The sequence below is a fragment of the Mixophyes fleayi genome, chromosome 2 (genome assembly GCF_038048845.1).
Source record: "Mixophyes fleayi isolate aMixFle1 chromosome 2, aMixFle1.hap1, whole genome shotgun sequence".
Lineage (NCBI taxonomy): Eukaryota > Metazoa > Chordata > Amphibia > Anura > Limnodynastidae > Mixophyes > Mixophyes fleayi.
Window position 1 is genome coordinate 50,685,883 of NC_134403.1, and position 25,159 is coordinate 50,711,041.

Here is a 25,159-nt window from a genome sequence, read left to right on the forward strand (position 1 = left end):
TATATCTATCGATATTTATCTATATATGGAATAATATAACAGTCAGTATGGCGTGATATATTTGTAATTTGTACAAATGCAATGTAAATATATAGCCCTGTAAATAGGTACTTCAATACATAAATAAGCAGGGGCTAATATTACCTATTTAAAAATACCACGTGATATCTAACCTGGATCTAAACTTGATCACTAGTTATAAACGTACCAATGTACATTGGGATTTCTGGAAATAATGTCCCGCTCCAAAGCTTCAACCAGATCCTTGTCATATCCGGCTCCATCAAACTTCTTTAGCTCAGCGTCTGCGCCCGCATCCTGCTGATTTTTCCGTCCCTATAAAGAAGATAAAGGTTTACTACAACTGTAAGACAGGTTGAAATAAAATATATTATATATATATATATATATATATATATATATATATATATATATATGTTAACCCGTGCATGATACTCATGCATTCTAGTCAAATCAAGCTACTTAAGGTGTTAAAAAGGTTCTTGTCATGCATTTGGGCCTAGCCCAGGCCTCCTCAGGGGAAGAGCGTTACTTCCCGATGCAAGCGCCCTTTTTTAACGTGGTTTTGTCCACATGTCACCACCTCATCATTTTTCTCCATCACCTCATCCTTCATCTTCATCGCCACATCCTTCATCAAGCTACTTAAGGTGTTAAAAACTCCCCACTGTCACCCCCGGCAACCACCAACCACTCCCAACTGTCACTTCTCCTTCAAGAAATATATAGGTCAGTGTATAACTCTGCCCAGCAGGTGGCGCTGCAGCTTGGTGTTTTTTTTTTTCACACACGCCACTAGGCATTTATATAGTAGATATATATATATATATATATATATATATATATATACATATATATATATTTGTTTATTTTTGTTGCTATTACATATGAAAAAGCACAGACCTGTTGTGGTAACCAAGGTGAAGGACAATAAACAAAAGTACCCAGAAATTAAAGTTGTTTGAAGGTGGACTTCCACGTTAACATGTTAACAAGCTGTCCAAACCATCACCAAAGAACAGTTACTGCTTCCAGCATGCTGGGCGCAGCCTGTGTACAATGCTAAATAAATACGTTAAAAATGTATGTAGCTCTGGAAACTGCAGTTCCTTCAATCAATCCAATGTAAAATATATCAATAATCTGAGGACTTCACCAGGGCGAGAGTGTTGTGTTGTTTGTAGTGTCTGCATTGGAAAATGCTGTACACTTTACATATGCACAGCAAATAATATATACCTCCCAACGGTTCAGTACCCGGCAGCGGGACAGGGGGCGTGACCACATCACAATGGGGGAAGAGGGAGTACCTAGTGTTTTACAACTGCCCATTAGAAATCTCCCTTCCCCTCCAAATACTGCAGCACCTAGATACCTCCCAACGATTCCACCCTCGGAACAAACAGCCTCCTAGGTGGGACAGCGGGACAGAACCCTAAGATCAGGACAGTTGTATATATCTATTTAACAACCGTATGTGCAAATAACCTCCTGGGGGAAATGTATCGAGCTGCATTTACACTGGCCAGATGTATTATCCAGAGATTTGGCGGGTCCAAACTCAAAACGTTAGCAAAACACTGAACCCACCGGAGGTTTAGTCAAAAGCGCCAGAAACATCACCAGAAAATCTGCATTTTTTTTCCCACCTGCCTCTGATAGAATAGATAGCTGAAACCGGCATGCTGCTTGAGCTATCCTGGTATTCATAAGAGGAACTACCATTAACCTATGAATTATGGGGCAAGTTTTATTAAGGGGGGGAAGTATTTATAAGTTAAGGGGATATTAATATTTAATAATTAAATTAAGGGGGCAATATTATTTGACTGCTAACAGGGGCAATAATTATTTATGACAAGGGCACAATTTATACTGCACACCTGTGGCACTACAAGTGCCAGCATGAACTTACACCCATGTGCATGGAGGCTACTGTCGGCAAGTTACAAAAAAGAAAAAAAAAAATGCAGCTTGATTCATTTCCCTCCTATGTATAAAAGAAATGGAAGGGGACAGTTATCAGACTGAGTGGTATATTTACTAAACTGCAGGTTTGAAAAAGTGGAAATGTTGCCTATAACAACCAATCCGATTCTAGCTGTCATTTTGCAGAATGTTCTAAATAAATGATAACTAGAATCTGATTGGTTTCTATAGGCAACATTTCCACTTTTTCAAACCTGCAGTTTAGTAAATATAACCCTGAGTATGCTGCAATGGATGTTTCTTACAAGGCTCATCATAGAACAGGATAGAACTCACCATGGTTATAGATCTCTTCGCTGCACATATTGTATTTGTATAAAAAAAGAGGAGTCAGGATTCAGTTATATTAGACCTCTTAAATGTTACGCAGATCTCAATAATATGAGAAATTCAGAACTATCCATTAATTTGTACGGAAAACTAGGGATGTGCACCGGCGACTTTTGAGGTCTCGTGTTTTGTGTTTTGGATCCGGATTTTCGTTATTTTTGAGGTTCGGATTTGTCTCGCAAAACACTTGACGAAAGGTCTCGGTTCGGATTTAAGGTTTTGGATTCGGATTTTTTTGCAAAAAAACATAAAAAGTTTAAAAATCAAGTTTTTGGGCTTATTTTCACTCCTAGGCTATTATTAACCTCAATAACATTCAATAACAAGCATTTCCACTAATTTACAGTGTATTCTGAACACCTCACAATATAGTTATTAGTCCAAAACGTTGCAACAAGGTATCTTTCTGGACTGCGTAGAGGAGTGGGTCACCACAATATATATTAAAAACCCTGAACTTTTATGATTCGCACCAATAAATGTACCTGGACTGCGTAGAGGAGTGGGTCACCACAATATATATTAAAAACCCTGAACTTTTATGAATCGCACCAATAAATGTACCTGGACTGCGTAGAGGAGTGGGTCACCACAATATATATTAAAAACCCTGAACTTTTATGATTCGCACCAATAAATGTACCTGGACTGCCTAGAGGAGTGGGTCACCACAATATCTTAAAAACCCAGAACTTTTATGAATCGCACCAATAAATGTACCTGGACTGCGTAGAGGAGTGGGTCACCACAATATATTAAAAACCCTGAACTTTTATGATTCGCACCAATAATTGTACCTGGACTGCGTAGAGGAGTGGGTCACCACAATATATATTAAAAACCCTGAACTTTTATGAATCGCACCAATAAATGTACCTGGACTGCGTAGAGGAGTGGGTCACCACAATATATATTAAAAACCCTGAACTTTTATGATTCGCACCAATAAATGTACCTGGACTGCGTAGAGGAGTGGGTCACCACAATATCTTAAAAACCCAGAACTTTTATGAATCGCACCAATAAATGTACCTGGACTGCGTAGAGGAGTGGGTCACCACAATATATTAAAAACCCTGAACTTTTATGATTCGCACCAATAATTGTACCTGGACTGCGTAGAGGAGTGGGTCACCACAATATATATTAAAAACCCTGAACTTTTATGAATCGCACCAATAAATGTACCTGGACTGCGTAGAGGAGTGGGTCACCACAATATATATTAAAAACCCTGAACTTTTATGATTCGCACCAATAAATGTACCTGGACTGCGTAGAGGAGTGGGTCACCACAATATCTTAAAAACCCAGAACTTTTATGAATCGCACCAATAAATGTACCTGGACTGCGTAGAGGAGTGGGTCACCACAATATCTTAAAAACCCGGAACTTTTATGAATCGCACCAATAAATGTACCTGGACTGCGTAGAGGAGTGGGCACTGGGCACCACAATAAAATATATAAAAAACCTTCAACAGATCTGCATTACACTACACATACGGCTGCTCCTCCATCCTCTCCATCATATATATGTTGGAGTTTTAGCGTGTGACAACCTCTTGTTTTTGATAATGTCAGTGCATTTTGAATATTTTTCAATTTGCCCCACACCACTGAATGTACTTTATCTATGATACGCATCTATCTATCTTGACTGCGTAGTGTGGTGGCCCCGGTACACAATTTGGTACCGAGGCCACAATATAATTAAAAAACCCTCCACGTGTCAGAATTCCACCAAACAAGTATCTGGACTGCATAGTGGGGTGGCCCCGGTACCCAATTTGATACCGGGGCCACAATACCTCCTCCAAACATGGTACAGACAATTCGTCATTGAGATCCCAGACAGACAGGGTCAAAGTGTTATTGTTTGACTTTGTAAACCCAAAAAACTGTCCCTGTTGCACATAGTCGTGCAATGAAGACTGACTTTTTCATTTAAAGGCACGATCTTTCAAGTGTAGTGTTTGTAAGTCTAAGTCATATTATACTTTTGGTAAAATTGGTTTATTTTGTTCCTCTTTATGGTAATTAGTAATAAAATTAAAGTATGAAATAGAATTAAAGTATGAAATAGAATTAAAGTATTAAATAGAATTAAAGTATGAAATAGAATTAAAGTATGAAATAGAGTGGTATATAGAGTTGTAGTGTGGTATAGATAGAGTGGTCCACACAATATAATAATAATAAAACCCTCAACTGGTCTGAATTCCACCAAACAAGTATCTGGACTGCGTAGTGTGGTGGCCCCGGTACACAATTTGGTACCGAGGCCACAATATAATTAAAAAATTGGGCATCAACTGTCACCGTTGTTTAATATCTGATACACCTAAATATGGACTGCACAGTGGAGTGGCCCCGGTAGTAAATTTGGTGCCGGGGCCACAATACCTCCTCCAACTTCCAAGTGTAGTGTTTATAAAGACAGACAGCGTCGAAGTGTTATTAGTTGACTTTCTTAACCCTAAAATTGTCCCTGTTGCAAATATTCGTGCAATGGACAGTTACTTTTTTATTGAAAGACTCAAGCTTTCAAGTGTAGTGTTTATAAAATATAAACAACAATACAGTAGTTTTAGAGCACGTCAATACCTCTTGTTTTAAATTATGACACGGCATTTTACTTTTGGTTTAATTTCTTGTATTTTTTTAAATTTGGTTTTACTTTTTGAACATGGCAAACGACTGTTGATTGGTCATATAATGCAAAAAAAAAAGGTCCAAGATGGAATTGTCCTTGGGCCCTCACACCCACCCTTATGTTGTTGAAATAGGACATGCACACTTTAACAAACCAATCATTTCAGCGACAGGGCCTACCAAACAACTTTGGCTGAAATGATTGGTTTGTTTGGGCCCCCACACCAAAAAAGCTATTCATCTCTCCCTGTACAGACTAAACAGGCTCTACTGAGGCAAGATGTCGTCCTCATCCTCAACCTCTGATTCCTCTCCCCCTACAGTGTGTACTTCCTCCTCATCACACATTATCAATTCGTCCCCGCTGGACTCCACAACCACAGGTCCCTCTGTACTGTCTGGAGGGCAGTGCTGTACTTCATTGAGGAATTGATTATTCATTTTTATAAACATCATTTTTTCAACGTTCTGAGGAAGCAACCTCCTTCGCCGCTCACTGACCAGGTTCCCCGCTGCACTAAAAACTCTTTCCGAGTACACACTGGAGGGGGGACAACTCAGGTAAAATAGAGCCAGTTTGTACAGGGGCTTCCAAACTGCCTTTTTTTCCTGCCAGTAACAATATGGACTGTCTGACATGTCTACTTGGATGGTGTCAGCAAAGTAATCATCCACAATTTTTTCTATTGTGACAGCATCCAATGTAGCGAGAGTAGACATGTCTGCAATGGTTGGCAGGTCCTTCAGTCCGGACCAGATGTTATCAGCATCCCCGCCAGTGCCTCTTTTGGGAAAACTGAGCTTTTTCCTCGCAGCCATAGATGTGGAAGAAAATGAGGGTGGAGCTGTTGGCATGTCACGGTCCTCTTCAGAGGACAATCTCCTGACCAGCAGGTCTTCGCACCGCTGTAGACTTGTGTCCGCCGGAAACAGAGACACAACATACGCTTTAAACCGAGGATCGAGCACGGTGGCCAGAATGTATTCCTCTGACTTTAAAAGAGTGACCACCCTCGGATCCTGGCAAAGCGTACGAAGGGCTACATCCACAAGAGCTACATGCTTGGTGTAATCGCAATGGCTTACCAGCTCCTCCCTCACTTTCTCCAGCTGCTTCTGCAACAGCCTGATCAGGGGAATGACCTGACTCAAGCTGGCAGTGTCGGAACTGACTTCTCGTGTGGCAAGTTCAAATGGCTGCAGAACCTTGCACAACACGGAAATCAGTCTCCACTGCGCTTGACTGAGGCGCATCCCCACTCCTTTGCCTATGTCGTAGGTGGCTGTGTAGGCCTGAATGGCCTTTTGCTGCTCCTCCATCCTCTGCAGCATATAGAGGGTGGAGTTCCAGCGCGTCACAACCTCTTGTTTGAGGTGATGGCAGGGCAGGTTCATGCTTTTTTGATGTGCCTCTAGTCTGCGGTAGGCACTGGCTGAATGCCGAAAGTGTCCAGCAATTTTGCGCGCCACCGCAAGCATCTCCTGCACACCCCTGTCACTCTTGAGGTAATGCTGCACCACCAAATTAATGGTGTGGGCAAAACATGGGACGTGCTGGAAATTGCCCATATTTAATGCCCGCACAATGTTACTGGCATTGTCTGACACCACAAATCCCCATGAGAGTCTAAGTGGGGTAAGCCACTGGGAGATAATTTCCCTCATTTTCTCTAATATGTTGTCAGCGTTGTGCCTCTTATTAAAGCCTGTAATGCACAATGTTGCCTGCCTTTGCATGAGCAGCCATTTTGTAGATGCTGCTACTGATGCAGCTGTTGCTGTTGCTGCGGAAGGGGATGCATCTACCCAGTGGGCTGTCACTGTCATATAGTCCTTCGTTTGCCCAGAACCACTTGTCCACATGTCCGTGGTTAAGTGGACAGTGGGTACAACCGCATTTTTAAGAGCACTGAGGACACTTGATCGTACTTCTCTGTACATTTTTGGTATCGCCTGCCTAGTGAAGTGGAATCTCGAGGGGATTTGGTACCGGGGACACAATACCTCCATCAACCCTCTAAATCCCACTCCACTGATGGCGGACACCGGGCGCACGTCTAACACCAACATTGCAGTTACAGCCGCAGTTATACGCTTTGCAATAGGGTGACTACTATCGTATTTTGTGGTCATGGCAAACGACTGTTGGACGGTCAATTGTTTTGTGAAAGACTTAGCGGTCTTACGACTTCCCCTCTGGGAAGATGACCGACTAACAGCAGCAACAGCAGCAGTGGCAGTAGTAGGCGTACCGCTGCAGGATTCCTCGGATGAATCCCGTATTGAGGAGGACTCAGTCTGGCTGCTGACTTGGGCTGCAGGACTGAATCTGATGGAGATTGTGGAGGAAGTTGACGAGGAGGGTGTTGCTGGTGTGTATCCAACTGGACCACAGGATTTAGGTGTCCCTGTACCGATGAGGGTCCTAGCCCCAGTTCCTGAACTAACCACTGAACTATGAAGGTTATTCAGGTGACGTATAAGGGAGGATGTTCCTAGGTGGGCAAGATCCTTACCCCTGCTTATTTGAGCTTTACATAAGCTACATATGGCCATACATTGGTTGTCTGGATTTGGATAAAAATAACTCCAGACCGAAGAGGTGCATTTTTTGGTCTTCTGACCAGGCATGACGATGGGCTTTTTCATCCCATGGACATCAGCTGTTTCCCCCCCTGGTGCCTCATTTACAATAACCACATCACCATCCTCATCATCAAGTTCCTCCACAGCGCCAGCTACATCATCAATAGCCTCCTCCCGAGCCACCTCTTCCCGTACAGTGATGGGAAGGTCAGGCTTGACAACCACCAACATCCTTGGACTCGCCTTGTGGATTTGTGATAATTTCTCTTTAGAAGGCAGAGTTGTTTGCTGTTTTGTTGCTGACAGCATAACTCTCTTCAATTTTTTGTAGGGGGGGGGGAGGAGGAGGAGGGCTAAGATCCGTCGGTGAAGCTGAACCACTAGTCATGAACACGGGCCAGGGCCTAAGCCGTTCCTTGCCACTCCGTGTCGTAAATGGCATATTGGCAACTTTACGTTTCTCCTCAGATGATTTAAAGTTTCTCTTTTTGCTACTTTTTCTTAACTTGGGCTTTTTGGATTTTACATGCCCGGTACTACGAGATTGGGCATCGGGCTTGGAAGACGACGTTGATGGCATTTCATCGTCTATGTCATGACTAGTGGCAGCAGCTTCAGCATTAGGAGGAAGTGGGTCTTGATCTTTCCCTACTTTATCCTCCAAATTTTTGGTCTCCATTATATGTAGCACAAGATACTGCAGAATGTGTGAACTTGGTAATATTGCAGTACCAATGGACTTATACTGCTGGATTGGTTTTGCAAATTTGGTTATAATTATTATATATTTTTTTTTTTTTAAATTTTTTATTTTTTTTTACTTTTTTTTTATTTTTAAAAAACTTGGGAATAGTGGGGAAATAACTATGCCCTTAGAAGCACAGAGCACAGGACACAGCACCACTGGACTGAACAGGACACGGCACAGGACCCAGCAGCACTACGGAACTCAGCAGGACAGAGCACAGGACACAGCACCACTGGACTGATACTGCAGAATGTGTGAACTTGGTAATATTGCAGTACCAATGGACTTATACTGCTGGATTGGTTTTGCAAATTTGGTTATAATTATTATATATATATTTTTTTTTTTAAATTTTTTATTTTTTTTTACTTTTTTTTTATTTTTTAAAAACTTGGGAATAATGGGGAAATAACTATGCCCTTAGAAGCACAGAGCACAGGACACAGCACCACTGGACTGAACAGGACACGGCACAGGACCCAGCAGCACTACGGAACTCAGCAGGACAGAGCACAGGACACAGCACCACTGGACTGATACTGCAGAATGTGTAAACTTTGTAATATTGCAGTACCACTGGACTTTTACTGCTGAATGTGTGAACTTGGTAATATTGCAGTACCAATGGGCTTATACTGCAGGATTGGTTGTGCAAATTTTGTGGTAATTAAAAAAAATTAAAGTAGTTTTTGGTATTTTTTAAAAAAACTTTTTTTTATTTTTTTAAACACAGGGGAATATTGGGGAAATAACTATGCCCTTAGAAGCACAGAGCACAGGACACAGCACCACTGGACTGAACAGGACACAGCACAGGACCCAGCAGCACCACTGACCTCAGAAGGACAGAGCACAGCACACAGCACCACTGGACTGATACTGCAGAACACAGCACAGCACAGCACAGCACAGCACAGCACAGCACAGAACTAAACAGCACAGAGGACCACCTAACACACCCTCCCTCTACCCTGATCAATGCCCGAGTGAAGATGGCGGCGACTAGCGGGGAATTTATAGGATCCGAGTATCGCGAGATCCGACAACGGGATTATGAGTCAGAGCCTCAGTTTCACTTTTGAATTTGGCGCCAATACCTGGATCTGTCTCGGATCCGACTCGGATCCGCAACGTTCGGGTGGGCTCGGATTTCATAAATCCGAGTGCGCTCATCCCTACGGAAAACATAATCCTCTATAGCCCTGTCAATAAAGCATTATGAAAGCCCAGAAAACATCTCTTCTTCTCCTTTAAAACAGCAATCAGACTGGATTTTACAAAGCTGCACTCTCAGGAAAGACATTTAAAAAACAAGCTATTTCCTGTCTGCCATCTAGTGACCAGTGACCATAGCATAAAGAAATGTGTCTAATATAGATTAAAAAGATAAACCTAGTCTGTATCTTACTCATCATCAGAGCTTAGAGAAAAACAATACACAGCTCAGCAGGTTTTGTGTTACAGGTCATCTTGATTAAGTTCAGACTGTCTGAAGATTGATAGCAATTTATCGTACATTCAAAGTAGAAACTATTATTTTATGTGTACTGTACTGTACTCTGCTAAGATCTCTTCGCAGCCTGGCCAGGAACTTGCAGGTTACAGAAATGGAGAAACTACAGCAAACGATAAGATCGGATTTCCATGATTGACCCCTGAGAAGTGGTGGTAATACACGTGAACAGTCCAAAATGTAATCAAACAAAAAAAAAGTTGAAAAGTTTGACTGGCAAAGCCCATATGCATAGATAGGCTAGGGATAGTTGCAGGCCTAGGTCGGAAAGATTGCAGACTTCAGACATGGATATTTTATCTTAGCAAAAAAAAACAAATTTTGTAGTGTATTTTAAGTTATTTAGACTCAAAGGACCATGCCTAGCCACAATTGTGTTAGGTACACTTTGTGGTAGAGTGTATCCGGCAGTTACCTTCGTTTCAAAGGTCTCTTCTGTTAACTTCTAAAGACCAATAACACTTTGCATACGACTGGCCTATAGTGCTGTATATGTACCGGGTGCAAATAGTTATCACACTGGAAATTTTAAAACACCCATTTTTCTCTGGTAGTAAGTCTTTTCGCTATTAAATATGCCCCTTTCTTCTTTTATTAGTTCTGTCCTTTGAATTTAATTTCTCACTTTGGTAATTCAACAGCTATTGTCCTCTCTGATTACCCCGATGCCTCTAATTTCAGCTTGTTTCTCTTTAATGCACAGTGAAGGCGGCAGTGTTTTTATCCCTCTGTTGCAAGAGTGAAAGTCCAGTATTGTCATGAGCGTGGTCTGCTCTTTGCTGACAATATTTGAAACAAGAATTAATCAAAACCTGCAAAATTTTGCATTGGATCGAGTCTTGTGGCGGATCATGCTATTTCGTAGAGGTGCAAAGTTCTGGCGAAACATTCTTCAAGTTCAGCTTTTGTTCTGCCATTCTGCACTGCATTTGTAAATTAGCATTTGTTGGGAATAATAGTCTATAACTAGAGCTGGGACAATGGTGGTCAAAGAATTCTGTGTTTGCGGTTGGCTGTGAACACTTAACGGCAACTTCTTCGCTGAAACGTGCAACATTTTGAGGCCAGATGCGGGCCAATGCAGATATCTTGCTGAACAGGTTTAATCATTTTTCCATTCTTCAACCAGCATTACTTTAAATGCCTCAGCTTGTACTGTACACTGCTTGTGTTGATATCATCATCTGCACTATTGTTAGTAAAATGTGTACGATTTAAGAATACAAAATGTAATTCAGTCACAGGTGTTCATCCTCATGCTACATTCTTGTAGAGTTATAGCTCCCAATATATTTTCTATAGTGCACAGCAGTTGTCAAAGTGGAAATTTAGAAGTGGCGGTATGGAAAATGTAAGTGAATGGAATTTGATGGTTTTCCAATTAAAGCAGTAGGAGAAGAGTCAGTACAGCATACGAACGTATACCAGCTCACTTCCATCACTAGTGCAGAGGAATATAATGCCACACTAAAACAATGGAGTCCACCGAGGTCCAGAGCAATCACTGATGGACAACAGATGGACCAAGTCCATGAAATACTTTTGCACTGATTGGTGTTTAAGCTGAAATACTTCTAGGATTACAGCTACCAACACAAACGGTGATTCAGACAACCAATTAGGTTGTGTTATACCATATTGGCCCCAAATCACTACACATGTGGACCCAAAATGACCAGGAATCCAGATCAAGCTGAAACGAGTCAACCTGGTCCACTGATGACTAAGAAGACCTCGGACTTGTGTGCAACTTACTTTATTTGTGTCAGACTTGTAAATAATATGGGATATACTCTTTTTAAATCAATAAATTATTATCTATCCATAGTTCAATAAGATTGGACTTGATCTTATTTAGACTGTAAGCTCCAAAGGGGCATTGACTGATGCGAGCGAGTTCTCTGTACAGCGCTGCGGAATTAGTGGCGCTATAAGAATAGCTGATGATGATGATCCTCGTTCAGACGAACATGCAGTAATTAAAATATAGCACATTTTACTATAGCATACATTAAACCAGACATGAGTTATGGAAGGGTTAAAGTATTTGCTCCATCAGAGAATGTTATAACATGAACTGCTTTCCACCCCATTGCTGTTCTTTTGTACTTGCAGCTAGGAGCCAAGTACGCTCTAATGTCAAGTGCCTTTTACACACGACTTGCTGAAAAGCAGATGGAGAACCTGCATCTGGTCGGTCTATGGATGCAGAGAGCTCCAGGCGCCCTCAGCTGATCAGGACTGTGTAACGGAACACCACCTCAACGTCACATAGCAAATTCAGTTTACAGGCCAATAAACACTATAAAGTGGACTCTTAAGCTTTGCATGTTATGAGTTGATGGACAGTCAAATAAGATGAATTTTAAAAACACACACTACTTAAAAACATACAAAAGGGAGCATGTCCAAACAGTGTACATGAATGGATACTAAAATTAATTTTTTTGCAGTATTTTCCAGAAACTTACATAGAAATGCACATTTATGATGGGGTAGACAGTATGATCCCCATCTCTTGGGGTAGACAGTATGATCCCCATCTCTTGGGGTAGACAGTATAATCCCCATCTCCTGGGGTAGACAGTATAATCCCCATCTCCTGGGGTAGACAGTAAGATCCCCATCTCCTGGGGTAGACCGTATGATCCCCATCTCCTGGGGTAGACCGTATGATCCCCAACTCCTGGGGTAGACCGTATGATCCCCATCTCCTGGGGTAGACAGTATGATCCCCATCTCCTGGGGTAGACAGTATGATCCCCATCTCTTGGCGTAAGTGGTGTCACGCAGCTGCACACATACAATGATGGAAAGGTACAATCCAGGAGATAGGATACAACAGCTTACAACTGGTATTATTAGTAGTTGCAGATTTTCCACATTAGGGTTACGCAAAACAAACTAAATAAATGAAGCAATTAATCTGTTAGTTAGCAGTAGGGAGGTATTTGTCCCTCTTAGTAACTTACACCTACACCTTACACCTAAATATGTGCTTCTCTGGAAAGCACCTATAACCTTTACAGCATTTCTTGACCTGAGCCCTCAGGGTGAGCCCAGTTTACTGGCAAATCCACCAGTTTATTAGGGCCTCTTAGTTGTATGGTGGTAATTAAGTTTAGTGCCCTAAAGCCTAATCTCGCAGAAGTTCAGAGACTCTTGAATTTCGGGAAGTTCCCCTGAACTTCTCGGAGAGTATGTCAGCTTCATCCTTTCAGCCAAATATCCAGCAGCCCTGAAGCACTGTAAACGCTCAGCAAGGATTCAGCCAGGACAACCAGTACACATTGTTCACGAAGCAGGAGCGATTCCAAGTGCTGGTGAAGGAGCCTGGTGGTGGCAGTGATCACCCTCCATGAGTGCAGTTGGCACTCACAGAGTTGGTGAGTGACTGGTTTTGCAGAGCAGCACCAGTAGCAGGGGCGCACGCAGGAAAAAAAATTTGCAAGAGAGCTGCTGCACATGCGCACAATACAGCACCACCGTGGACGCTTCTTTGACAGCGCCGCGGCTGCTATATAGTACAGTGCCGCTATGTGGGGCACTTCGTTAGCGGAGGGGAGGGGTTTCTGGAGACCCAGAAACCCCCCCTGCGTGCGCCCCTGAGTAGGAGTACAAAAGTGGAGCCAGCAAAATCCCATAAACAGTGGTGGCATAGTAAGCCTGTCCCATCACAGGGGACATTTTCACTGTAAAATACCTGGGCCTGGAGCTTTTTCACCTAGCTTTTGCAGTCAGCTGTAACTCCCACACTGAGTGAAAGATACCCGGCTATTGTCATGGTTATAAAAGCGCCTGCAGAGTAACCTGGGGGCAACAGCAGGCGAGGTCCCCAGGGGGCACTGGAGGAGATGAGGCACAGGCCTTGCAAGAGCAGGTGATGCGGAGAGCTGCGCCACTGCTATTGGCTGAAGGTTAGTCACGTGGAGCGACGGTACCAGTGTTGGCTATGCGAGGCTCATATGGAAGACCAGAGTCTATAAAGACTAGTTTCTCCGCGCTCAGCGTTGGTGACCATGTTGAAGTGCCGGGACTTGGGAGGTTGGAGGGAGCTCCCAGCAAATGGGGGTGCGTGGCAGATGACACAAGGCCACAAGTGTGTATGTGACTCTAATAGGGAGTCTAGAGGTCCTACAATATAAAGAGGCACCTGGAAGGGGGGTGTGCCATTTAATAAAGGCCCTATGACAAAGGGCCAGTGAAATGGGTGATAACCCCCTCTACTCCCATCTACACTACTACTCCTGTTCCTCTACCTACTAATGAAATTCACTACCGTCCCTTATCAGCCTCCCTTCCAGCCGCCAAAGATTTAAATGTTCCCACCCACCTATTCTCTGAAGCCTACACAACAATCACCTCGTTCAGCCCTCCCCCTCACAGGGTACAGATATCTTTCTGCCCCAAACTCCGAGCCGAACTTGCTCCTCAAGTGTATCCCATCCCCACTAGGTTGCGAGCCTTCAAGAGCAGGGCCCTATCCAACCTCATCTCGTTGCTTGCATGTCACTGTATTTTTATGTATGCTGTTCCCCCATTGGCCAGAGCAGTGCATTGCTGTGCTGCTTTAATTAATAATAATAACTACTGTCCCTAAAACTGGAAAATTCCCATGTCAGGAATATTATCATACCTCCATTCTTTAATAGTTACAATTGACATAAAAATGGTACATGGATTCCTATCTTTAAGGCATTTAAAAGTGATGAATACCATTTACAGACACCAGAAGGGAATCATTTTACACTGCACAGCTAATTCTGCAAACACAGAAATTGCTCTCCCCACCTAGTCTCTCGTTCCTTTTCCTTTACACCGGGTAGCATAAGTATAGTGTTAATGTATACATTCAGTACAGACTGGCTGCGAATCCAGAACAGATTTGCAATTAAGCAGTTTACCATGTGTATACCCTACTGTGACATTTCAGAACTAGCTGCGCAGATTAATGGACTGCAGATAACACAGAACTGCGCACTGGAAATGACACCGACTGCAGAATTCCAACATTCGTGCTCACAAAACAACCTCAACTGGATAAGATATTTTTGCATAATTAAGTCTCAAGTGTATTTTTATGTGCAGCTTGAGGTTTGGGACCTATTTTCATATCAGATTTTATTTCTTTTTTACCGAGAGCCATCTACTACTTATCCCTGGAGGAAGCAACGGGTTAAATAAAGCCTATATTTGCCAAGACATTAATAAGGCGATAAGCAAACCCCAAAGGACAGATTCCTTTATGCGGGATCTGAAAATTATCCGAGCGGCAGTGCTGTCTGCAACACTTCTGCTGACACTTGTGGTTGGTTGCTAAGCAAACCTGCTGTTCAATCACTTTGCCTGCATGCCAGTCACACACACTAATGAGCAGCCCTTCAAACCCCTAGGAGAGAAACCCACACAAGCTGCAGTCTGGCTGTTTTATTTTTACAATAATCTCGTATGCATGGGGAAATAATTACTTTCTGTATTTCACACACACACAAAAAAAAAAAAAAAAAAAAAGCATTGCCAACATGCTTAGAGTTTCACCACTAATTATAGAGAGACACAGAAAATGTCTTCACAGCCAGCTCAACCATGACGGCTTCAAGGGATGCCCATTTAGTGAAATATTTAAAACATATGCTTGGTTATATAGCGGCGTTGGAGTAGTGTTTTGCAAATAATGATATTAAGTCATTGTGTGATCACCAAAAAACAGCATCTACCATAAGGCACAGTAGGATTACAGGTGCGACTTCACCTGCTATCACACAGCACTCTCCTACATTCATTTATTTTTATTTTTTTAACTTTAGTAACATTAACCATAGCAGTCAACTGTCTCTGAAACATACTTGCCTACTTAGGAAAGATGAGGTGGTCAGGACTTGGTGACATGCATCACGTCACCAAGACAGTGGGGTAATTGTGTCATTAAGTACCACCCACCTCAATAAATACTGAGTAGCAAGGCGGTGATGACACAACTCACATCATTACGCCCCTGCTGCTCAGCGTTTAACAGAGGTGGGCGGAGCTTAAATACACGTATTTGCATCATGTCACCATCCACCTTGTGGTATGCAAGTGCTCTCCTAGAGAACTGCCTTCTTTATCGGGTGTCTTGGAGGTACCCCACTAATTTTGGAGTCTCCCAAGACATTCTGGAAAAGTAGGCACTATGCCCTAAATTCCTGCGACAGACCCAGGATTTTACGATATGTCCCTGGAAGTGTCCACGTTTGTTTAATACAGACAAGTAACACAGTACCACTTCTCTAGTACTGCATGTTGGATGTAATTATTAATGTAAGTCCTTACTCTGTATAGTATATGACTAATGATCTATTGAAATGGGAATTTTCTAATATTATGAACATGTTCAGTAGACAGTGCATTGCTGCTGGCCTGCTTTAAGTGTAGTGTATATAAATATAAGACACAAATGATGTTCATATATGTATTAACCCCTGTAAAGGATGTTCTAGACTCACAGCGGCGCTGCGCTTACTCCCAGGAAGATCTTGGTTTGGAGCCATATGAACCAAGGCGCAGCTTTGCCCAACTCTCAGCTTCAGGACACAATCTGACTTGCAAATACTATTGCAATTACTAAATGGATTCTAAATGCAAGTTACAGTATGTTGCTCAGCAAAGATGGTTACATTTGTCGGAAGTCAAGGCAGCGTAAGCGTAGTATTTTAAAGCGCATGGGTCCCCTACACACAATGAGTCATTTATTTTTGTATGCAGCCTATCAATTCAATAACAATCAATAATAATTGAGGCTTATAGTTCCTATTGAATTTAGAGGCATGTAGGTACACCCATAAATATTAATTCTACGCACAGAGGGCGAACTTAATGTTATATTTAGTGTCCCTGTAGTACTAAAGAAACTCCAAATCAAGTATAGCACAAACATATTACAGAGTGTGGCCTATAGATAGATTCTTTTACATTGGACACCAGTGTATTTGTATAATAATCTGGGCTGACAGACAACTTTGAATTGTAGTATATTTGATAACAAGTATATTTGTATACTGTTTAAAATAAGAGCTGCTGTAAATACTACACTTTAACTGAAGTGGAACCAGCTTCCCCGACATGCCATCTGCTTTCGATGTACTTGTGCACCTATGCTATATTTAGCAAGAAACATTTCAAATCCACTCAAATTATTACAGCATTAGGTGTTAACATTTGTACTCTCTCTTTCAGAAGCTGCTGTCTTGGCCCACCAATACATGCCCTTTTCCATAAAACTAGGCACACTTGTGCAAATCTAGGCACATGTCGTCACAAAAGATCATCTGCAATGAAGTTTTACACTACCCTTAGCTTGTCTGAGAGCTTGGCTGAATGTAACCATTCTGAACCAATGAACTTTAGTCCGATGCGCACTTGGGGGGGGTCCAGTTGTTGGAAACCCCCACTCCCTCAGGCCCGGAATGCGAATGAGGTGCAGATAGAACAGTATACTTCTGGTTGGCTGGTACCTTCTCCCAGGACCAATCACCTTACAGGCACCAGCCGCTGATTGTTCATCTTCACACCCGTGTGCGACCACCCATCTCTCCCCGCTGACATGCAAGCTATGGCGCCGCAAGGCGAAGAGTAAGTGTCAGGGAAAGAGGCTTTCAATGTAAGTGTGGTGGGATGGTGGTAAGTTTTTTTTTTTTTATGTAGTGCGGTGGGGGAGGGTATTAGTTTAATGGTAGAGTGAGGGTGGGAGGTAATCATTTATTGGTAGTGGGAGCTACTAATTTAATACTGGGGTTCTGGTGAAGCTTATTAATATAAAGTGGGTTGATGGGACTATTAATTTAATGCTGGGGTGTTGTGGGGGCTATTAACTGAACATGGATCCAAGGTTGGATATAAAAAGGGCTATTTATTATATGTAAATATTAATTATTTAAATACTGGGTTGTCTGGGTGGAAAAAGATTTATTTATTAAATGTTGATACTAACAAATTAATGTTGGAGCTGGTTGGAGGGGGATATAGATATATTTATTAGGTGGAATGCTATACATTTTGCATCAGGGCTGATTGCAGTGAGGGTTGCCTAATTAATTAAACATGGGCGTTTTATATTTAATGTCGGGGTTGGTTAGAGGGAGGTAGACTTGGAGCATTCATGTATTGCTAGGCTTTCCATATTTCATGTACTTATGCTTTTTCCAAAACAGGGCCCGAACATTCCAGGATCCAGACAAGCAGCAACTGAGCTTAAGACACAAACAAAAGCTGCTGATAGTGAAAACAGCAAGAACAGGTAGGAGAGAGCAGGGCAGTCTGTCAACTGCCCTGATTCTGGTGGGGCAGTCCCGATTATGGGTGACTGTCCCACTCAGTCAGGACAAGGATAGTTAGATGGTATGTCCTGCTTCACGCTGCACTGGGTTGTGAAAGAGGAGTTCGAAGCATGTTCCATATATTTGAAAAGGATGGGAAGAGGATGGAGAGCAGCCTAGTATTGTCTAAAATTATAGCCACACCACTTGCAATGCCCAATGGTGGCTTAGCATGGAAACCCCCCCTCTAAAAATCCTCAATTTGCCCCCGGGGGTGGAGGAGATAAAGAAAAGATGTGAGACCACTGGATGATGCTCTAGCATACGGTGTTGGGTACATCATGGTATAATGTGTTGAGCACTGCTGTGAAGAATGTACCAGTCAGTCACTATTTGACATAGCCCTTTCCTAATCATTGTGTGTCTCTCAAAAATGTTTCCGTATAAAATAGATGCCTCCTCTTTTTTAGGCCCTGGCTCCTAACTATCAAAACAAAATAGTCTAGTCCAATTTTATGGCAACCTACATCCACCTCCAGTTGATCCAGAAAACAAGCATTTAATGCAGTCAAAATGCATAGGTCATGAAATACTAGAGAGTACATAAAAGCTCACAAACTTCCTACCTTGTCGTCTTTAGCCCGTCCTCTGGCTTCCCTTTCCCGGTTTGAGGGCTTGTCATTTTTTGAGATGGGATTTGCTCTACCAACAGGTACATGAGGTTGGATGGCTGGAGATTCTTTCCGTAAAAGTTTTACATCTCTGTTTGGTCGTCTGACTTGAGGAGGAGCCCTGAAGAACACAAAAGCAAACCAAATACTGAATAAGTCCACCCGAGAACATTTGCTTGTACAAGCTGTTCCTCATATCTATGTTTTTGGATGTCATCATGATAAACTTTCAAAATAAGAAACTGGCTGGAGCATATGCAGAGTACAAACAACAGACTGATCTGGTAAGAGCTTAACTCTCACATCACCATCCATTCAAAGACGCAAGTAATTACTCAATAGATAATATCCATCTTTATATTGATGATACTATGTGGTGCTACCGCTTTATTTAAATTCTTAGTAAGTGAGATTTGAGTTTCCCTTGGTGTTCCTTATTGATGGTGCTAGGTAGCACAGCTTTCTAGACCTGACCTGACCTCTAACTGTTCTAAATGCACATGTATTTCGGTGATCCCTCTTATGACACTTCAGGATTCCTATAGATACAGATATAGTAGAGTATAATATAGCCACTGCTGTAAAATATAAGGATATTACAATTCCCTGAGGAGTTCTGTGACCATAGACAAGGTGTAAGTGCTTTTATGTATTGCACGGATCTCTGAGTTGACCTCTAATATCTGCAATAATTTACAGTAGGGAGTGCGTTATTCCTTATTATAGAAGATTTCATCAACACTCAGAACTTGTCAATTATATGAATACTATTTTCAAGAGTTTATACATATATTAGTATCATATCAACTAACATTTTAGCATCACTTGTACATTATAAATGTATAAATTTGCTTTGCGCAGCACAAATATTATATTTTTTCACTGTTGTGAAATCACGTGAATGTTTCAGTTTATATCACCATCCACTGATTTATACGGCAAGATGGCACCATTTGTGAAGGAGAAATATTTTGCTCTGGACGATACACATGGAAAACTATCTAGATACAAGTATGTACATGTTTAATGATGTGACCACCGAGAAGTAAATACACACAAATTAAGTATATATACTGAAATGTTATTTTTGCCGTAAAAAGTGGTAATCCAGCATTGTTTGCCTATTTCCATCCATTCCACACTGGGAGTGGCCATGATTATCTCTGGCACAGCAGGCGGTACTATGCATTATATGTGCCAAAGTGATGCCAAATCATAGCATGCTGTTTCCAATTTGTGATCTCTTTTAGTCAACCAGTCCACAAGGCATAAAATGACAGTCATAAGAGGGAGGACTAGTGAGAGAGAACATAAGGAAACGTTTAATATATACAGAGACATAGAACGATCTTCTAGAAGAGCTGGTGCAACATAGAGCCAATTCGAAAAGTCATGGGACAAACATAAGGCTACTGAGAAGATCTACAAGTAAAGAACTTCACCCAAAACCAAAAGGCACTTAGATAGACCATTAGCAGGAGGCCCCTTCCTCTGGGATGGGGCACAGCTATTTACTTTGGCAAAAGTAGTAGTTCTCCCACCAAAGAGGACCGCGGTAGTCCTTAATCCTGGTGCACTGGTAAATGTCTTCTGATTACACTTTAATATTGCCAGGGCAATCACTCAACCCCCCCCCCCCCCTCCCCAAGCTCCCCACTCGGGCATTGTGGGCAGCATCCTCTGCTCCTCAGACCAGGCGTCCCCTATCCATTTGCACCAAAGGTAGCTACCTACATTTCTCTAATGTTAGCGCCGGCCCTGAACATGGTATTGCTTCAAAAGAAAAATTTGTTTAGCCGACATGAAACACAGCCAGGCTCTCATCAAGAAACTTGGTAAAAAACTATATACAAAACTCCTGCCAAAAGGAACACAACAAAGAATTAAAATATAGGCTAGCCTTAGCTAGACCTGGTGCTAGCCAATCCAGTATACCTTACTAGGCATGGCATGATAACACCCCATTACACATTCAAAGTGTCAAACGCTATGAACCTTTAACAAAGAATAAAGCTTGAAATTTTTCAAACAAGCATGCATTAAATGTTACATGATACTAGAACAACATTTTGATGATTGCCTTTAAAAGTGCATTGCTGTTAGGAAATGACAAACATAAAAACAGACAAAACTATAGAACAGCGATATAATAAAAAGAACTGTGGCTTCATCCGCTGCCATCTTTTCAGAGAAAACCAGAGAAATAAAATCACTATAATATACAGACATATTCGAGTTTAGCGGTCTATAAAATACATTCTTTATATAAAAGACAAATTGTTTTAACTCGTAACATTTTTCCACTGGCTCTGTGTCAGTGCCAGATAAATTATGTCTGTACAACAGAATCTAATAGTAGATTTGAAACACATTACTTTTAAATGAAAAGTGGCAGATTGTAGCATTGACAAGCATAAGATCTCAGACGATGGAATCATTCAGTATCAGACAATTCAAGAATTAACAAGTTTTCTGAGAGACAATTTATAAACATATCCCACACAGCAGACCTACTGAGAAAACAATAGGAGAAGAACATGGAGGAACTATTGATCTCAACAAACCACTAAATCAGGTCTGTTCTTGGTAATATATACCTGGGAATGCATCACAGACTAAACAGTAAATAGCAGTGTTAGCATTTTATGGACTTGTGGTATTTATTACAAGGTCATACACACTGAAGGTTCTTCTGACAAACAATTCCAGTAGATGGAATGTCAGGAAATAATGCAGTTGAGCAATGATAGGAAAAATGTTTTTCTAAGTCATGGGGGGTATGCAATTAGGTACGGGATTTTCAGCACCACGCCGGAACGGGCCGTGAAGACAATCCGCGGGACCGCAATAACGTGGATTTTTGTGAACGAAAATCTGTGATGTTGCGGTACCGTATTAACATATTTTCTTGCGCAGCCGCGCAGTGCCGCGATCCCAGACCTAATTGAATACCCCCTTAGACACCATGATCCTATTGCAATTTTTAAACAAAATAAAGTTTAAGATTAAATGTATGTTCAAAACATTTTAACAAGAGGAAGGTGTAATGTGAATATTGAGACACCAAATTTTTTCACAATATCAGCTTAAACAATAACTCCAGTTGAAGCAGGCAACTGATACAGTGTTGTGATTGGTAGGAATTAGAGATGCTCACTGACCCCCGTGAAGTGGTTTGGGATCTGGATTAGCTTCGTGATTTGGTTTTGGCAAAACCGCCCTCGTGTGTTTTGGTTTTGGATCTGTATTTTTTTTTAAAAAAATTGCTAAAATTTTGCTCTTCTTTTTGATCCTACATTATTATTAACCTCAATAACACTAATTTCAAGTCATTTTCAGTAAATTTTGACCACCTCACAGGTCACATTATTATTTTCATCCACTTTCGGACAAATACTGCAGCGACCTGGCTGGATGCTAAGCGACAGAGCAATGACTCAGACACACGGCTGTTCCTAGCACATCTAGGACACATTGGCCCACAGCAGTGTCAGAAAAGAAAAGTTGTGCAAAATGGAATTGTCCTTGGGCCCTCCCACCCACCCTTATGTTGAATCTTAAAGAGGACATGCACACTTTAACAAACCAAGCACTTCAGCCAAAAAAGTGCCACTCCTTATGGCTAGAGTGCTTGGGTTGTTTGGGCCCCCACAAAACAACGTAACAATTGCCTTAAGCCACCTAAGGTAACAGTGCTGTTAATGAACTCTACTGTGGCAAGATGTTGTCGTCATCATCCTCAGCCTCATCAGTGTGTACATCATCCTCACACATTATTAATTCTTCACCACTGGAATCCACCATTACAGAAGTCTCAGTATTTTGATGTAATTGGCGGGAAAGGCCTTCCTCGTGGAACCTGAAGTTCATTTGTATGAACATCATCTTTTCCACATTTTGAGGAAGTAGCCTCCTACTCCAATGCCTGACAAGGTTCCCGGCTGTGCTAAAAACTCTTTCCGAGTACACAATGGAGGGTGGGCAGCTTAGGCAGTGCAAAGATAGTTGGTACATGGGTCTCCAAATTCCATTTCTTTCCACCCAGTATGTAAAGGAACTGTCTGATGTGTCTATTTCTATGCTGTTGTGAAAAAAAACCTCCACCATCCTCTGGATGTTGATACTAGGATCAGGTGGAGTTACGGCAGACGTTTCACTTTTTTTGTTCAATTCTTTTAGACCAGACCAGGGGGTAAATGTATGAATCTCTGGATTCTTCATCTCCGGCGTGTTCAGCCTCTTCAGCGCTTAAATTTAAAGCGGCGCTGCATTGTAAAGGGAAGTTTCCCTTTACAATGCAGCGCCGCTTTAAATTTAAGCGCTGAAGAGGCTGAACACGCCGGAGATGAAGAATCCGGAGATTCATACATTTACCCCCTGATGTCAAAATTTGGTGCAGGGTCTCTTGGGAAAGCTAAGTTAATTCCTAGCAGCAGTTGAGTGAGAAACTGAAGGAGGAGACGCCGTCCTGTCACGTAACACTTCAGCTGTCATCTTGCTCACCAGGAGCTCCTTGCATCTCTTCAGATCTGGGTCAGTTGGAAACAAAGAGAAGACATAGCTCTTAAACCAAGGATCAAGCACAGTCGCCAAAATGTAGTGATCCAATTTTTTTGATAACTTTTGAATCCTGGCGAAGCGAATAAAGTACTTGATCTACAAGTCTGACATACTTGGCGTAATTGCATGGTTTACTCTCCTCCTTCAGTTTCTCAAGCTGCTTTTCCAAAAGTCTAATTAAGGGAATCACTTGACTCAAGCTAGCAGTGTCTGAACTCACTTCACAGGTGACAACTTGAAATGGTTTCAGCACCTTGCAAAACACGGAAAATATTCTACACTGCGTTTGACTAAAATACATCCCCCCTCCTTTCCCAATGTCATGGCTTGTGGAGTAAGCGTCGATGGCTTTTCGCTGTTCCTCCATCCGCAGAAGCATAAACTGGGTGGAATTCCACCTTGTCACTGCCTCTTGCTTCAGTTGCCGGCAGGGCTAATTAAATTGGTCTTGCAGCTGCTGTAATCTCCTACACGCTGTTGCCGAATGCCGGAAACGTCCAGATATTTTACGGGCCACAGACAGCATCCTCCAGCACGTATCTGTCATTTTTAAAAAGCTCCACACCACCAAGTTTATTGTGTGAGCAAAAAAGGGAATGTGAGGGAATTCACCAAGCTGCAATGCTCTCACAATAGTGGTGGTGTTATCAGAAATCACATATCCTGAGGAGAGTCCAAGCCAGGATTAGCCATGTTGCAATGACATCCCTTATTTTTTGTAACAGATTGTCAGAGTAGCCTGCCTCTGACAAATGTGACGTACTTGGGTACATGCTGCTGCTGTTCCAGTTGGTGAAGGCGAATCCCCAAACCAGTGGGCTGTCACAATCATATAATTTTTAGTTTTCCCAGTTCAGCTTGTTCACAAATCTGTGGTTAAGTGTACAGTGGGTAGAATGGCATTTTGCAGCCCAATAATAACATTTTTACAAACCTTCTGATAGAGGTGAGGAATAGCTTTTTTTTACTGAAATGGTGTTGTGATGGAATTAGGTAACAGGGACACAAGACCTCAAGTAGCTGTCTAAAACCAGCTGCATTGATAGTGGATATTGGATGCAGATCTAATACTAGCATAGTCGCCATGGCGTCTGTGATCTGCTTTGCGACTGGGTGACAGCTTTCATACTTGCTTCCTCTTGCAAACGATGGTTTAACAGTCAATTGTTGTAAACTACTAGTAATCTTCTTCTTGGACTGCTTCTGGGATGAAGATTCACCCCCAGCAGCAGCAGTGGGACTAACGCTCAAGAATTCTTCTGAGGAATCCAGGATAGTGCAGGAGTCATCTAGCCTTAGCAACTTGGATGCAGGACTAATTCCTATCACTACTGAGGACATTAACGAGGACGGTGTTGTGGGTGTAGATTGCAGGCGTCGGGATGTAGGTGAGAGAAGAGTCCTAGCTGATGATGGACTGCTTGTTATTTTTTTAGCATAACTTTTTGATTTTCCTAACATCTTGCCATGAACTCACGTCAAAGGGCGTAACACAGATGAGGTTCCTAGATGGTTAAGGTCCCTCCCTCGACTGACTGTGGCTTTACATACACTAAAAATGGCTAGACAACTGTTGGCAGGATTTGGGAAAAAATAATTCCACACGTAAGAAGTGGAATTTGTGGTCTTATGTCCAGGCATGACAATGGCCTTCTTTTTATCACGTGCCAGAACTGCTTCCACCGGAGCAGGACTTACACAAACAACATCATCCTCATCAACATCCTCATTAGCGCCCTCGTTGGCTACACAAATATCCCCCTCATCCTGTTGCAATTCCAAAGTAGCATCC

General features: G+C 42.0%; 1 protein-coding gene across 2 annotated transcripts in view; it reads right to left on the reverse strand.

The window, feature by feature from the left end:
* Window positions 1-25,159, reverse strand: part of KATNAL1 (katanin catalytic subunit A1 like 1) — an 82,938-nt gene that overhangs the window by 41,202 nt on the left and 16,577 nt on the right. For both annotated transcript variants that reach the window (XM_075198947.1, XM_075198948.1), the window contains exons 4-5: window positions 18,763-18,928; window positions 209-336 (exon numbers count right to left, since the gene is read on the reverse strand). In XM_075198947.1, coding sequence (XP_075055048.1) covers window positions 209-336; window positions 18,763-18,928 — 294 coding nt within the window. The remainder of the gene's footprint in view (window positions 1-208; window positions 337-18,762; window positions 18,929-25,159) is intronic.